The sequence below is a fragment of the Pomacea canaliculata genome, linkage group LG10 (assembly GCF_003073045.1).
Source record: "Pomacea canaliculata isolate SZHN2017 linkage group LG10, ASM307304v1, whole genome shotgun sequence".
Taxonomy (NCBI): domain Eukaryota; kingdom Metazoa; phylum Mollusca; class Gastropoda; order Architaenioglossa; family Ampullariidae; genus Pomacea; species Pomacea canaliculata.
In genome coordinates, this window is record NC_037599.1 from 25,490,162 (window position 1) to 25,506,684 (window position 16,523).

The following is a 16,523-nucleotide window of genomic DNA, read 5'->3' on the forward strand; positions in this document are numbered from 1 at the left end:
GCCTCCCTTCTTTCCCCTCATTTTTTTATTTCCTCATCGTCTTCCCTTCCTGTCCTTAATCAAGCCTCTCTTTCTTTCCCTCATTTTTTATTTCCTCATAGTCCTTCCTTCCCGTCTCCATCATGCCTTCCTTCCTTTCCCCTTATTTTTATTTCCTCATCCTCTTCCCTACCTGTCCCCAATCGTCCCTTCCTTCCTTTCCTTTTTTTCCTCATCGTCTTCCCTTCCTGTCTCTCATCGAGCCTCCCTTCCTTTCCCGCATTGTTGTTTCCTCATCGTCTTCACTTCCTGTCCCCCATCCTGCCTCCTTTACCTTCCTTCATCTTTTATTTACTCATCGTCTTCCTTTCATGTCCCCAACCAAGACTCCATTACTTTCCCTAATTTTTTTATTTCCTCATCGTCGTCCCTCTCTCTCCCCCATCGAGTATGCCTTCCTTCCCTCATTTTTAAATTTCCTCATCGCTTTCCATTAATATCCCGTTCGAGCCTTTCTTCCTTTCCCTCATTTGTTATTTCCTTATCGTCTTCCCTTCCTGTTCCCCATTGAGCCTCCCTTTCTTTCTCTCATTTTTCATTTTCTCATCGTCTTCATTCCTGTCCTTAATCGAGCTTCCCTTTCTTTCCCTCATTTTTTATTTCCTTATTGTCTTTCCTTCCCGTCCCCATCGTGCCTTCCTTCCTTTCCCCTTATTTTTATTTCCTCATCCTCTTCTCTACCTTTCTCCAATCGTCCCTTTCTTCCCCATCGTAACTTTGTTTTTTTTATTTCCTTATCGTCTTCCCTTCCTGTCTTCCATCGAGCCTCCCTTCCTTTCTTTCATTTTTTATTTCCTCATCGTCTTCCCTTCTTGTCCCCAATCAAGCTCCCTTCCTTTCTTTCATTTTTTATTTCCTCATCGTCTTCTTTTCATGTCCCCAACCGAGACTCCATTCCCTCATTTTTTCTTTGCTCATCGTCTTCCCTTCCTGTCCACCATCGTGGCTCCCTTCCTTTCCCTCATTTTTTTGTTTCCTCATCGTCTTCCTTTCCTGATTCCATTGTGCCTTCATTCCTTTTCCACATTTTTCTATTTCTTCGTCCTCTTCCCTTCCTGTCCCCCATGAAGCCCCCTTCCTTTCCCCCTTTTTTTATTTCCTCGTCGTCTTCCCTTCATGTCCCCCATAGAGCCTCCCTTTATTTCCCTCATTTTTTATTTCCTCTTTGTGTTCTCTTCACGTCCCCATTGATCCTGGTTCATCTTTCTTTTTCCTCGTTTTTCCTTCGTTTCCCCTCGTTGATCCTGGCTCGTCCTTCTTTTTCCTCGTCTTCCCTTCCTTTCCCCTTGTTAATCCTTGCTTTGACCTCTTTTTGCTCGTCTTCCCTTCCTTTCCACTCGTTGATCCTGGTTCGTCCTTCTTTTTCCTCGTCTTCCCTTCCTTTCCCCTCGTTGATCCTGGCTTTGCCTTCTATTTTTTCGTCTTCCCTTTCTTTCCCCTCTTTGATCCTGGCTTTGCCTTCTTTTTCGTCGTCTTTACTTTCTTTTCCCTCCTTGATCCTTACTTCGCCATCTTTTTCCTCCTCTTCCCTTCCTTTCCCCTCGTTGATCCTGGCTTTGCCTTCTTTTTCATCGTCTAAAAGAGGTCTAAAAAGGCTGACAAAGGTAGAAAAAAGTCGAAAAATGTCGAATATGCGGTAAAACGACAAAGCATACCCAAGCAGTATAAAGAATGACGTAAAAGGCCTAAAATAGGTAGAGAAAGGCCGACAAATGTCTTAAAAGGTAGAAAGAGGTCTAAAAAGGTCGACAAAGTTAGAAAAAATGTGGAAAAATGTCGAAAAAAGCCGTAAAAAGTTGAAAAATGTCCAATATGCCAATAAGCATACTCAAGCAGGATAACGAATGTCGTTAAAGGGATTTAAACTAAATAGAAAACGTCCGACAAATGTCGTAAAAGGTAGAAAAGAGTTTGAAAAGGCCGACAAAGGTAAAAGAATTTCGAAAAATGTCGAAAAAAGCCGTAAAAGGTTGAAAAAATGTTGAATATGCCGTAAAACGCCAAAGTAGACCCAAGCAGGATAACGAATGTCGTAAAAGGCCTAAAATAGGTAGAATAAGGCCAACAAATGTTTTAAAAGGTAGAAAGAGGTCTAAAAAGGCCGTCAAAGGTAGAAAAAGGTCGAAAAAAACCCATATAAAGTCGAAAAATGTCGAATATGCTGTAAAACGGCAAAACAGACCCAAACAGGATAACAAATGTCGTAGAAGGCTTAAAATAGGTAGAAAAAGGCCAACAAATGTCGTAAAAGGTAAAAAAACAAAAAAGGCCGGCAAAGGTCTAACCCTAACCCTAACCCAAAACCCTGATCCTGACCCTGACCCTGACCTGACCCTTACCTTGACCCTGACCCTAATCTTAACCCTAACCCTAACCCCTAACCCTAACCCTAATTGGGTCGCTGAAGAGTAAATCTTTAATTCCGAGTTACTGTGCAAGTTTTTCGTGTAAAACTGTAACTGTCAGCTGCATTACAATTTCTTCACGTAAACCTGTAACTCGCTGTTACTGTACAATTTTTCTCTTTGTCGCTACTTTCGAAGCATTCACCTTTCACTCGGCGCGTCCGAAGTTAACATAAAATCTTCAAATACGTTCATGATTTACAATAAATTTGAACAAATTAAAAATAAACTTACTACCATGACTCATCGTGGCAAAGTAGATTTCCAACAGCGCTAATAACAAGACGATTGCAAACTTGCAGGTCGACGATCTCCCGCTCTGCCTGCTAGACGCTCTGTCTCGCCTCGGCAAAAAGCCTTTTACTCGACTACAGCTGCACCTTTTTCGTACTCTACGTTTACGAACCTGACTGCCAATTTCTTGCCGTTTCCCACCAAAATGTGTGCTTCTTTTGACTATTCATCAACCTTTTCATCGGTGAGTTCGTGAGTTGCAAAGGGGTTAATTAAAAAAAATAAATTAACACACTCAAGCACGGACTGGTCCGTGACAAGTGTCGTGAATTCTTATGTCCCTTTAGCAATACATTTGGGAAGATCCCAATGTGCAGCTGTCTTTTCCTCGTCAGGTACTGAATGATCACGTGGTCTTGGAAGGCGCTTTTCGAGGTAATATAATACTTTGATTGTCCAAAGACCTAGAGCGTGGTACATGCGCAATAGTGACGACTAGCCAGTCTTGTCAAGACGCCGTGTTTTCAGTGTTACATGAAGGTATCAAGGTATGTATATTTCATACAACTGGAATCATCTGAGAATGTAGGTTTTGGTAAAAAGACTAAATAAGTTACTTGTTGGTAATGTAAGATAATACTAATCATATTTCGGGATTCATTCTACATCATTACAAAATTAACATTATGTATCTAAGAATACCTGAAACATTTACTCTATATATATAAATTTCCTCAAAGAAGTATTAGACTATAATATTATGAGGAATAACAGGCTATATCTGCATGCCACAAAGAATGCTCGAATATCAAACTGTACTGCCAAGGATTCACCACCATCAACATCCATCCCCACTCTTTCATAACTGTCACTCTCTGTCCTTTGGGTAACTGTTTACCACCCACTCGATCACGGGTGCAAGCCATGTTGTAAGTTTCGCACGAAGTAAGTGGGTCAGCTTGGACCCTCTAACCGCCAGGAAAAGCAAATGTGTAGTTGGTTAGGCGGGGTAGTCGTTCTGAAATTTGAACACGCCTGGATAAGTTCTGTATCGCATGTTTCAAAAGCAGGAAGACTGAATGTTTTTATGCATGGTGCGTGAAGCTAGAAAGATCCGGGTCACAGTCATAAAGTCAGGGATTAAGTGACAGTCACAGATATTCTTAGTCACCATCGACCCAACCTTCTCTCCCCGACCCCCCAGTCTTGCCCTTGTCATGTTTTCACGACCAGTCGTTGTGCACAAGTGCGGTTGAAAAGAAGTGTACGTTTGAGCTTGCACTAGTCGGAGGAGAACGTGTAGTGTATCAAGAGTACACTTGGAATGTTGTTGTTGATTTTGGGAGGGAAAAGTGCTTCCACCTTAATGCAATTTCTTACTGTTGGGGTAGGAGGATGGGGATCTGGGAGAAAATGGGGAATAGAGAATGGGAGGTACGTGTCGGAAAAAGGACTTTTAGGATGAGTGGGAGGAGGGTTGCTGCTCTGTGACGCCATAGGTGTTGTTTACTGTTGCTGGTGTCCTCTTTTCCTCTGGTTGTCTCTTGCTCTTGGTGTCTAGGAGACCTGCCCTGTCCGCACTGGTCGTGTACTGTACTGGGTTTCTGTAAACACAGGACACAATCAGTACGAGAATCTTTCCTGTGTTTGCTTGTAATTTCTCCATTTTGGCTTGAAGTGACTGGACGTTTCCTGTCACGACAGATGGGAAATAAATCTCACATTGCCTTAATCTCTGTAGCGCAAAGGCACAGGGTTAGGGTTTCGTACTTTGCACTTCTTACTTTAGGGTGGCAAGTTTAGGATACGCTTCACAGCAAGAGGTGACGACCGTAGGTAAGGCAAGAATGATCAGCATATTGCAATATGAGAATATGAGCTACAATGCAATAGCGGTAAAGAAGAGATAAGAGCTGGAAAATGACAACTAGCCCGTAGATGGCGAAGACATTAAAGAAAAACAAAAGACGCGCCATCACAACCAGCAGCTTTGTATTCTCCATTTTCGTGATCAGCTGTAGCAGGAAATTAGTAACGGCTACACGTCCAGTTACAAAGGAGAAGGCAGTCCCTAAAGAGACACGCACATTCCTGTACATTTTGGTATTTTCAGTTCCACTTGTTCTACACTGTTTAAAATATATTAATGATCTCATCATTGAAGTCTATGCTCTGTAAGCAGATAGTTTTCAGTCTGAACATTTATTACGGATATTTCTGCAAAATCCATGTACTCAAAAAAAAAAAAAAAAAAAAAATTGCGGTGTTGGGGTGGGGAGACAAGAATTTTGTTGCCAGAATATGTTCTAATGTTTCAGGACGATGATAAATTTAATGTGTTTTTATCAAGAGATGTTTCAATGTTTCAGGGCCATGAAGTCAACAGTATTTAAGGGGATTCTTCTTATGATCCATATAGTCCTGCTTTGCATCTGTCTGCCGGAAGTAGGTCGAGAAAACTACACAGGTTTGTTTACAGTTTTATTGGCATTTATGCGAAAGATGAGTGATGATTTGCAAATCCTGTATTATGTTGTGTATTTGGAGACTCGATGGGAATGTAAAGTCGATTGTAAGACAGAAATGGGCATCGGTACAGAGACGGGCTTAACTCTTACCTATCAAACTAAAGCAATGCACTTAGGTTTCATAATCCAATCAGGTTTTTAGCATAGAGGCTGGGAGAATGTTTTTTAAGGCCAGACGCGACTCGAAAGTTAAAAATCTATTTTTGTTCCATATGTCACGCAATCGGTTCCCATGGAAACGACTCAAGATGGTGCTGAAACAAGCTTCTAACTTTTTAATTTTCTGAGTAAGCTCCAAATTTTTTTTGGAAATGTTTAACTAAAAGAATGATCTACATTTCCAAGTTTAAAAATCAATTGAAACAGCAGTTATTTTTATGATTTTTTTGGGTGGGTGGGTTGGGTAAACGGTGACTCTACAAACAGCAAGAAAAATTCAACCAAATTTAATGGCTATATTACATGTCATATGAAGTCATAAGGTTTAGATTTGAACAAATCCGTAACGAAAAGAAGAAAGCAAGAAAACGAGAAAAGAAAAAGGCGGCTTAGTAATTCTATAATATCACCACATTATCTCGGCCTCATCTCAAATGTGTAATTAATCTCTACAGTTTTCTGAGGAATAAAGCAAATCATGTAATCTCTTTAAATAATGAAATATCTTACACGTATTATTGAACAGCACTGTTGATCCACTAATTGATAGAAGCAGTTGTAATTCCGTAGAATTGCCGTTCTGAAGTGTAAAGAAGGCGACACATTACGGTCTTTCATTTGGACAGAGTCACAGCGGAAACCGAGGTCTGCAGGCTCTACGTCGTTCTAACTTGCAGGGGCACGCGAGAGCTACCCCCCAGCATCCTCCAGCGATTGCCGCCACCACAACCACCAGCACCAGCACCACCACCACCACCACCACTCGCACCATCATTTGAGCCGACCTTTACAGCATGTGTATGCTGAGCGACGCCAGAGGAGCGATGACGCGTGCTTCCTCTCCACAGATGGTCGTGTTGATCGCATGGTTGAACACAATGGCATCGGGGCAGCTTTTTGCATCACCCCCAAGGTGTGTTAGCACTGTGCGTGTTATTACCAGAGTGTCTGTTATTGCCAGGCTTTGTAACACATTTGTCAAACAAACCCGCCCAGTCCCCACCACCAGCTACAAATTCTTTATATTGTAGCCGGACTAAAGACGTCCCTCGCTAGCACCGCGGCCACTAGAGCCAAGTCAGTCCGTTCGTCTTTGCTGTTCCAGGAAAGAGGACGGAAATTCCTAAGGAGAATTTGCCACTAAAATTCTAGTTCGTCGGGCGCGTTGTAATCTTTTCTTTTCGCCCCATCCACTACACACCCGTACTCAGCCGACCCTGGAATTCACAAAAGACCTGCTTTTTTCCCAGACAAAAGGGAAGGGAACCAGGTCAGCGGTTCACGCTGCTCTAAACAAGCGCTCCCACTACAATATTCTATATTAAGCAATATGATATTTTTATGAGTGGAAAATAAGCACCTTAGGTAAATACAATCGGAACAAAACTGAAATGTGCTTCAAAAGGTCTGAGAAACTGAGGTAAAAGGGTAACTTCTTGTACCCAACTATAGAACCGGGTAACGTTTCATATACCAGGAGTTTCCGCTAAAATTTCCTAAACAGACCACTAACTTTCTACAATTTGCAGGACTTCTGAATGCAATTAAACAGTTTCAAAATAAACTACAGATTAAAAAACACGAAAAAAAACCTGTAAAAAGAAAGAAAAGGTATGGAAGGGGAATAAATCTGTAAACTAATGCTTGGAAATTCTGACTCTGCCGAGTGGAATTGGGAAATGGGATTCTACCTTTGAAAAAATACCATGGAAACTCGTATTTAAAAAATGCCGTAAGACAACAACAATCAATTAAAATGGTTTCAGTTAAGAATTCTTCATAGAATTTTACCAACTAGCAGGCTCCTTTTCATAAGGAGGATTGTTAACCCCAAATGTGCTATATGTCTTATCAAAGAAGAAACAATAAGTCATCTGTTATGGAAATGTCAGTTTGTTAATTTCTTCAGGAGGGATTTACATTAAGGTATGACCAGTAGATGCAATTCACTAAGAAATTAATAAGAAATTTTAACCTCTTCAAAAACTGGTTTTATTTGGGATGCAAGATGACATTTATACTGACAAAGCGTTAGACCTAATCATATTGCTAGCAAAATATTACATTTATGTATGCAAATGGAAAAACAATATACCTTCTGCACACGTTTTTCTGATGATTGTGAGATATAGGCATGACATAGAAAATATCATTGTATATTAAGTAATAAGTTAGACCTCTATGAATTACTGTGGAAACCACACATTCAACTATTATTATAAACACAAATAGAGGAAGCTGGAATGTCTTTACTACTTCTATCCTCCCATCACTCTCTCTTTCTCCATGTCTTTTCTTCCTACCTGCACATCTACCTCTGTTTCCTCTTTTATACTGAATGAATGTGCTTTTTAAGAATGAAAAGTGTCTTTGAATGAAAAGTCTGTGATATAATAGTGAATTTAATGTTGAGTGTTGAATAAAAGTGACTACTCTGACAGCCTTTGCAAGAGTGGTTATTCTGAAATTCTGTGTAAAAATAACTACTCTGGAAATATGTGTAACTGCTTTGACATACTGTGTAAGAGTAACTGACAAAATGTAAGATTAATTACTGTGACAATATGTGTAAGAGTAACTAATCTGACAGACTGCTTAAGTGCATGCTTTGTTTTATTTTTTTTAAAGGTTGGTTGCACTTACTGGCTGAGTATCTTTCGGTGGCTGCACGGAGATACCTATGGGAATAGTTACTCATCACCTTTCCAAATGCCTCGGTACCAAGTGCATTATAGGCCACAGCGCATTAAATTCTACAGGTATGTAATCGACAGTTTATTAAGTACATTATAAACCATGGCACATTAAATTCTACCTGTATGCACTGATATAAATAGACAGGATTTCTTCCCTTTCCCTAATCTTTGTTGACCTGGCTTTTAGCTTTGAATTATACTCTTGGCTGATAACTTATCAAGTGTGAGCTTTGCTGAATGGCAACAAGCAAATCTTTCTAGTCTGTTATGTTCAATAGCAGTTCATGTGTGATTCACATCAGCAGCCTTCCTGAAGGTCCCTGGAGCTGGTGAGAATTGTAGATCTCTGCTCTGCTACCGCTAAAAGGGATATTATGCCATAATATAAGGGATATCATATTTTGCTCTTGTCGATAACTGTCAGTCTGATGGGGAGGTTTTGAGGTTCTGTGATTGTCCCTTGAAGTTCCATGTCGTCTGCTCCAAAGTTATATGCGTGCTTACCACTGACGGAGCGTGAAGCATGGCTTTTATTGAAAGTTGAAGTTCTCCAATTTAACTAGTTAAACAGTACAGTTAAGAACGGATACTTTTGATGGACATCCACTACTGACTGAAAGAACTTTGTCACGTCACATACATCACACACATGCACGTCTCCTGACCCACGCATGTGTCACAACCTGCAGGTATCCTTTCACTCATCACCAAACACAAAACGGACCTGCCGCTACAGACCAAGGGGACTGTGCAATACCATCACACATCCACTCTTCCACTAACTTCAGTCTTCACACTAACCCAACTGCATTCGCACACAGAGAGTTTTCTAAATTATTAATACGAGGGATGGAGGCTCTCCCCCTGAAAAACAGTTTTCTTATCATAAAAATGTCTTAACACCCATTTCTTTTCACCTCAACGTCTAACGACCACCTCACTATCCAGTTCTGTCAGGCAGCACATTATCCGAATACGATACCGTTCGAATCCCCAAGTACTCTAGCTGACTAGGGGGAGGTACTGTCTCTGGACTTCACTATTGCCTTGTTCTGCTCGTGGTGTGGAGAGTTCAGCTCGTCGCTGACATGTAGATCCTCACAGTTCCATTAAATAATCGCAGTGGCCAGCAGGTACAGGTAGCCGCTGTCAAAGGTAGATAGTATTCATGAAATAAGCAGCTTTCCTTCAATTTACATCCTTACAATTTTGGCATTTTAGGATAGATGCTGACAAAAGCTTTCACTTTGGGACTTACACGTCAGTCATATTATAAATTTGAGCTGTTAACTTTCCTTTATTGACAGACTTTATGGTTCCTTTTTCTGCATTGCAGATTTGATTCTGCTAAAGCTCCTACATTTCTTGCTGATCGGTTTCGGTTCATGTTCGTCAGAGAGCCGTACAGCCGTCTGTGGTCGGCATACGTGGACAAGTTTCTGCTGCCTGACTTGTGGGACATCGACGGCAGGAATATCGTCAGTCGGCGGCCAGGTGTAAACAAGACTTCGGCTCGCTGCTTCAGCGATATCACATTTGTAGAATTCCTCGACTACATCACCAGTATTCCAGCAAAGAAAATCAACGATCACTACAGGCCGTATCAATATGTCTGTAGCCCTTGCGTCCTGCGGCCACATGTCATAGGCAAGATGGAGACGTTCACAAGAGACACAAAGTACATCCTCGGTCGTTTAAATATGTCTTGGCTTGGGGACGAATTGTTTGTTTCTGACAAGCATGCCAAACACGAGATCAGTATGTTGATAGACGACGTATTCCATGAGTTCAAATACCCTTTCTACCAGAACTGTACAAACTCCACAGACCTGGCAATACGGTTATGGAAGGCCTTCCAGATTAATGGCTACCTGCCCAATAGCATAGAGTTTCCGTGGGCTAAAAACAGATTGGTAAAGCAAAGTGATTTAAAGAATTTAGCCCTGCGAATGTTTGAACAAAGACAACCCAGCAGTAAGCGTTACTGGACTGCTCAGAAAGAGCAAGCTCTGATAGAAGCGTACAGTAAAGTGCCGGATGTACTCATGGAAAGAGTGAGGAAAATGTATGATGTGGACTTCACAATGTTCCAGTATGATCCCTATCCAGATATTCTATATCGTAAGCGACCTCATAAAAAGCTCTAACAGAAGTGTGCAGTAATGTGCCCGACGTACTCATGGAAAGAGTGAGAAAAATGTCTGATGTGGATTTCACAATGTTCCAGCATGATCCCTACCCAGATATTCTATATCGTAAGCGACATTCTATGACATACGCAGTCAAAGAAACCAAGTTTTCAAATTTATCTGCAAATCACGCCTCAACTCCTGCTCCATGATGGCTTCCACAATCTTCCCAGATGATGGCCAGTTCAAAAACTGCCTTCCTAAAAAGTCTCTAATTGTGTCCTCATGACCACTTCAGTCTCCTCAAATAACAGCCGGCAGAAAAAAAATTGATAACAATCTTACTCCATGTAGTCATACCTCCAGGATTATAGGAAACTCCAGAACTCACTGCAATAAGTTAAGGGTAACACCCGATGAAACTTGACACTGTAACGTACATATCCAGGTCATCTCCCCAACACAGATCGTGACATCATCAACCATCGAGTATGTTACCAACTTGACATCCAGGTCATGTCAAGTACCAACACAGATCGTGACATTATCAACCATCGAGTATGTTACCAACTTGACATCCAGGTCATGTCAAGTACCAACACAGATCGTGACATCATCAACCATCGAGTATGTTACCAACTTGACACTGTGAGTATATATCCCGGTCACGTCAAGTACCAATACAGATCGTGACACTACCAACGAGCGTGTTATCAACTTGACTCTGTAAGTATATATCCAGGTCATGTCAAGTACCAACACAGATCGTGACACCACCAACGAGCGTGTTACCAACTTGACACTGTGAGTATATCTCCAGGTCATGTCAAGTACCAACACAGATCGTGACACCACCAACGAGCGTGTTACCAACTTGACACTGTAAGTATATCCAGGTCACGTCAAGTACCAACACAGATCGTGACATCAAACATCGAGTCTTACCAACTTGACACTGTGAGTATATATCCCGGTCACGTCAAGTACCAACACAGATCGTGACATCAAACATCGAGTATGTTACCAACTTGACTCTGTGAGTATATATCCAGGTCACGTCAAGTACCAACACAGATCGTGACACCACCAGCGAGCGTGTTACCAACTTGACTCTGTGAGTATATATCCAGGTCACGTCAAGTACCAACACAGATCGTGACACCACCAGCGAGCGTGTTACCAACTTGACACTGTGAGTATATATCCAGGTCACGTCAAGTACCAACACAGATTGTGACACTGTGAGGAAGGGGCAGTTGGCGTGTAGACGCTGGAGGGACTGCTGCGCGTGAGTCGTCGCAAGGCAGAAGACGCGCTACTCAAAATTCGGACTCGTGGAAGTTTTTCAAGAAGGGACGCCCGTTATTATCGAATAAATGTTCGCTTGTCACCACTGCAGTGAGCGGCTCGGGGTTCAGATCTCCTCTCGGGATACTCTTTGTATATGACATCTGTTCGTAGGGCTGGCCGTGGGGGTTTTCCCCGGGTACTCCGGCTTCCTCCTCCCTCTCCCCCCCTCCCCATAGTGCGAAATCTCCGCAAGGTGGAAGCATTTTCCTACTAAACAGCAACGCATTGCAAGAAAAAAAACTTAACTACACGGCGTCTGTTTGAATGTCTTGAGAACTCGTAACTCGAATATTGGTAAGTAGGGTGGTGTCTGTGTGTGTGTGTGTATATACACCTTAAATAGTCTGTAACATTGGATTTGAAATTCACTCGATCCATGCTCCGACTTTTATGGTTAACGAAGAACTAAAAGTAAAAATAAAAATCACTTTTCTATACTTGATTTTATTTTACATGCAAGTCCTGGTTAAGCTTATGACACTATTTTTAAGTTGTTACAGGATACTAATGGTAACATACTGGAGGTTGATGATGTCACATTAAGTTGGTAACACGCACGTTGGTGATGTCACGATCTGTGTTGGTACTTGAGATGACCTGATATTCCCACAGTGCGCAGGCGCAGGCCGGCAAGAGATACGCATGCGCAGACAATGTGTCGAGGCTATCTTATTTACAGAGACGAGTCACACTGAGCAGCTTACGATCGACGGAAGATGTGATGGAAAAGGAATATATGCAGCGTAAGGAAGAACAAACAAGAAACAAGAAGAAAAGAAACCCTGTTCCATCCAAGAAATTTACGACGGAAATGATGGCTGAGGCATTTTCTCTTATAGGGAGGAGTCTCAATATGTGCGACAGGATTCAAACATCCAGAGGTCAAAGGTTTCAGCGGCCGTTAGCGATGCTACCGTCTTATTTCCGACGAAAAGAAGAAAAAAAAATGCAAACTTCCCTGGACACATTCTTCACAAGGAACCCAACACTAACTGACAACACTGACTGACGAAGCATTTGATAAAGAGATGGATATGCATGACGTGGACGGCCCTCTCCCCCAAAATCCCCACACAACCTCCTATCCTCTTCTCATATATCAACAGATTTATAGCACACATGTGAAAGGTAATGACAGTTTTCATTATTACGGTATTTTTGTTTTTATCAAAATGTGCAAAATAAAGACTTAAGAACAATTAAAGTGACGAACTTTTTTTAATTTTTAATTTTTTTGGAACGTAACCCGCTTGTGATTAGGGCGATGTCTGTCTGTCTGTCTGTCTGTCTGTCTGTCTGTCTGTCTGTCTGTCTGTCTGTCTGTCTGTCTGTCTGTCTGTCTGTCTGTCTGTCTGTCTGTCTGTCTGTCTGTCTGTCTGTCTGTCTGTCTGTCTGTCTGTCTGTCTGTGTGTGACAAAAGTTCCTCTAAAATGGGCCATGTGTCGTAAAATTAATTTGAATACTCGTTTGTGCTATATTTGTTGAAAGTGTGTGGCATGAAGTGTCCATAAATGTAGTTGACATGATAACTGCTCACCTGGTTCTAGTGTCTGTAAAAAGTGGACACGTGACAGAGTGTCAGTGAAACCTGACGGCCGTGCGGTTGGACAAAGTCTTTCAGTTTACAGCAAAATGTATATATATTGCTGTCAATTGTATTTGTAGACAAGTCGTTTGATTGTTTGATTGTTTGATTGTATGTATGCATTTGCATGTATTTTAATGTTCAACTTTTTTTATCGTACGTTAAATCACACGTTGTTGAGTTTTGTGTTCCGGGAACAGCAGGGGTGGAGGCTGGTGAGTCGCGGAGTGTAAACAGTGATCTGCGTGTGGTTATTGTAATATGGTTCCCTGCAAATGTATGTGGAGGTGGGTAGCAGGAGTCAAGCCCTCACTATCGCCCATGGGCCCAGTTCACCGGGACCAGTGTTCACGTTGAGTCAAACGCACAAAGACGTATGTCAGTTTAAAATGGAGTTATTTACATTGCTTACACATGCAATTAAACCAAATTCCACCCTACTCTACCCATACTCCTACACCGCTAATACCTATCACCTACCTATTTTAATACCCAATTCTACTTAAGTTATTAAGTTACTGATGACTAAGGGGCAAGAAAAGGTATTTCAAGGTACGTGAGGCAAAAAAAGACAATCTAACGGCACCCTTTTCAAAAATCCCTCTAAGTACCCATCCAGTAACAGAAGTTCAAAGCCTTAAACTTCGAGGTGTGACTATTGATAACAAGATGTCTTGGTCCCAACTTATCTTATCCATAAATAAAAAAATTAGCACAGAATACCTATTTTCTACGGAGAATTAAATATGTTTTAAATCTTCACTCTCGGAGACTGTTCTACACAGCCTATATTCAGTTGACCATTGATTACCCCTCCACTTTGTGGGACTCTGCTAGCGGTGATTCTATGAGGCCTCTTGTATGAGTTCAAAGGACAGCTATCAATGCTACTTGAGCCAAAACCACACTACAATGACTTCTCGTCTCGAGGGGTCCTGTTACTAATAGTCAGATTAAGGTATAACAAAAGTATCTCGTCTATAAAATACTAAGAGGCTAAATGTCCCCTAGACGTTCTACAATATTTTCTACCTGAGTAATAAGAATTAAGTTGCTTCAAAACACAACTAATACTCCCATACCAAGAATCAACTCACACAAAACGAGTCTGAAATATTCAGGTACCATCTTATGAACAGCCTTCCTTCACACCTCCAGCAAACGGAATCCAGTCTACAGTGACCAAACTTTCCAGTTTATACAGTTGTTCGAGCGTTAACTCGATCTGTCGTCTACAACAGTTGAAACAAATGTGCTTTTACACAAGTATGGTATATTGAAGGTAGTAAGGGTAGGGTAAATCCAAGCTTTTTTGTTTGTTTGTGCAAATTTTAAGTGCTTAGAAGCAAAATACAGGTGTATTATGATTTAAGACAGGCATATGCAGGTAAGAGTTTTGTAAAATAAATATAAATATGTGAATCGGGTCACAACATCTGAAATGGTGTGCACAATAAAGTACGTGTAGAACTCTCTCAGAAAACACCTGCAGGCACTGGACTTGTTGACTATTTATATTGGACAGTTTGGGTGCTACGTCACCCGCTGTTGTTGTCCGTCTGGCGCTGCGTTGCTCGCGATACCAAGCATGGGGTGGAAGGGGATGCGGGGTGGAGGGAACAAGCACTGTCAGCAGTACACGTGCCCTGATGATGATGATGATGATGATGATGATGATGATGATGATGATGATGTGATGTAGTTTGTAACGCGCTAGTATCCGCATCACAAAGATGCGCTCATGCGCGTGATCCCAGCACCACCAAACTGCAGGTCAAATGATAACTTCAAATAGTTTAAAACAAGTGAGTCTTAAGATTTTCTTGAAAGAGCAATACTATCACACTCCTTGATCGAAGAGGGAAGCGAGTTCCACAAAAGCGGGGCTACATTGGAGAAGGATCTGAAACCCGCAGTCTTCTTGTTAGTATTCCCTGACGAACACTCGGTCGTTCAAGTCTGAAGTGTGCTGCTGAACGAAGGTTCGCTGGGGTTGGTAAAGCGAATGAGTTCTTGCAGATAGACAGGCGCAAGGTCGTGAAGACAGCCATAGGTTAAGGTTAACAATTTATGCTCAATTCGCTTCTCCACAGGAAGCCAATGTAGGTCACGAAGTACAGGAGTAATATGGTCAGTTGTTTTCTTTCCTGCAACTATCTCGCAGCCGTATTCTGCATCGCTGTTAGCCTCGACAACTCGCACTTTGAAATCCCCAGAGGCAGCTGTTGGCATAGTCTAATTTAGAACCGATGAGGGACACAGCAACTGCATTTGCAGTCTTCTTATTAAGACTGGGTCGGAGTCGTCCAAGAGTGCGGATATGGAAAAACATGCCTTGACTAAGAACTGACATGATCAGACATAGTAAGAAGATTGTCGACATAGAGTCCAAGGTTCCGTACGGAGCTGGAGAGGGGGATTCTAGCTTGACCCACTTGGATGGAGTCTAGAGAGACTTTACTAAGGCTAAGCTTGGAACCACATAGCATCGCCTCTGTTTCTCATCATTAAGTTTGAGTTTATTCCTCAGATCCATGACTTGACCTCTAAGCAACAATCTTCTACAGCACAACTGCCTCACGCACCGACTCACTGTCAGTACTAAATGAAAATAGAGTTCAGTGTCATCTGCAACATCTTAGGTTCACATTATGCTTTTCAATGAGAGAACCAAGCTGAGATGTGTAAATAGAAAATAGAACGGGCCCAAAACAGAACCCTGGGGACACCGCACAGCAGTGGAACTGTCACAGAAGAAGCTTGATTGACCATCACCCTTTGTGTGCGGTCACTGAGGTAGGAATGGAACCACTGCAAGGCGGAACCACCAATGCCCACCTCCATCTGGAGACGAGTTAGTAGAGTGGTGTGATCAATGACATCGAAGGCCGCACTCAGATCAAGGAGGACCACAAGAGTCACTTTCCCTGCATCCGCACTACACAGAAGATCGTTCATAAGACGCAGAAGGGCTGTCTCACAGCTGTGCTTGGGTCTGTAAACAAGCTCCCTGAACAAGCTCCCACTACAATATAAACAGTCCGCAGTAGGGAGAGAATAAAAGCAGCATGTTCATCTAGCTTGTTCAACGCCTAACGCATGTGTTCCAAAACTGTAAACTCATGTATTGGTGAAAATGGTACTACAACAACTTGTGTACGATCATCACAAGTTACTGCGCTTTCATTTTCCTTTCCTTTGCAGTCTGAAATAGTGCGACTGGCATTTCCCACCGCATTCATCCAACATATACAACGTCGTCCCACGCCTTCCTTTTATCCCGATTAGTCAATCCAGTTTTAAATTTCGCCAGTAAAATATGCTTGTTTCGGATAATTTTTTCCACCACTTCCTCTTCTTCGGCTTTTATTTCTTTCTCTGATTTGTCATTCATTTTT

The 16,523-nt window shown here is 41.9% G+C and overlaps 1 protein-coding gene across 2 annotated transcripts; it reads left to right on the top strand.

Annotated features, from left to right (window-relative positions):
* Positions 1–2,384: 2,384 nt before the first annotated feature.
* On the top strand, positions 2,385–11,980 carry LOC112574058 (carbohydrate sulfotransferase 13-like). Of its 2 annotated transcripts, XM_025254871.1 has the most exons (6): positions 2,385–2,922; positions 3,074–3,226; positions 5,048–5,145; positions 5,992–6,278; positions 7,994–8,124; positions 9,398–11,980. In XM_025254871.1, exons 4-6 carry the CDS (start codon positions 6,231–6,233, stop codon positions 10,206–10,208), a joined length of 990 nt encoding a protein of 329 aa, XP_025110656.1. In that variant the 5' UTR covers positions 2,385–2,922; positions 3,074–3,226; positions 5,048–5,145; positions 5,992–6,230; the 3' UTR covers positions 10,209–11,980. The 2 variants fall into 2 exon arrangements, with proteins under 2 accessions (XP_025110656.1, XP_025110655.1); XM_025254870.1 differs by having other exon boundaries at positions 2,385–3,226.
* The last annotated feature ends 4,543 nt before the right edge of the window (positions 11,981–16,523 follow it).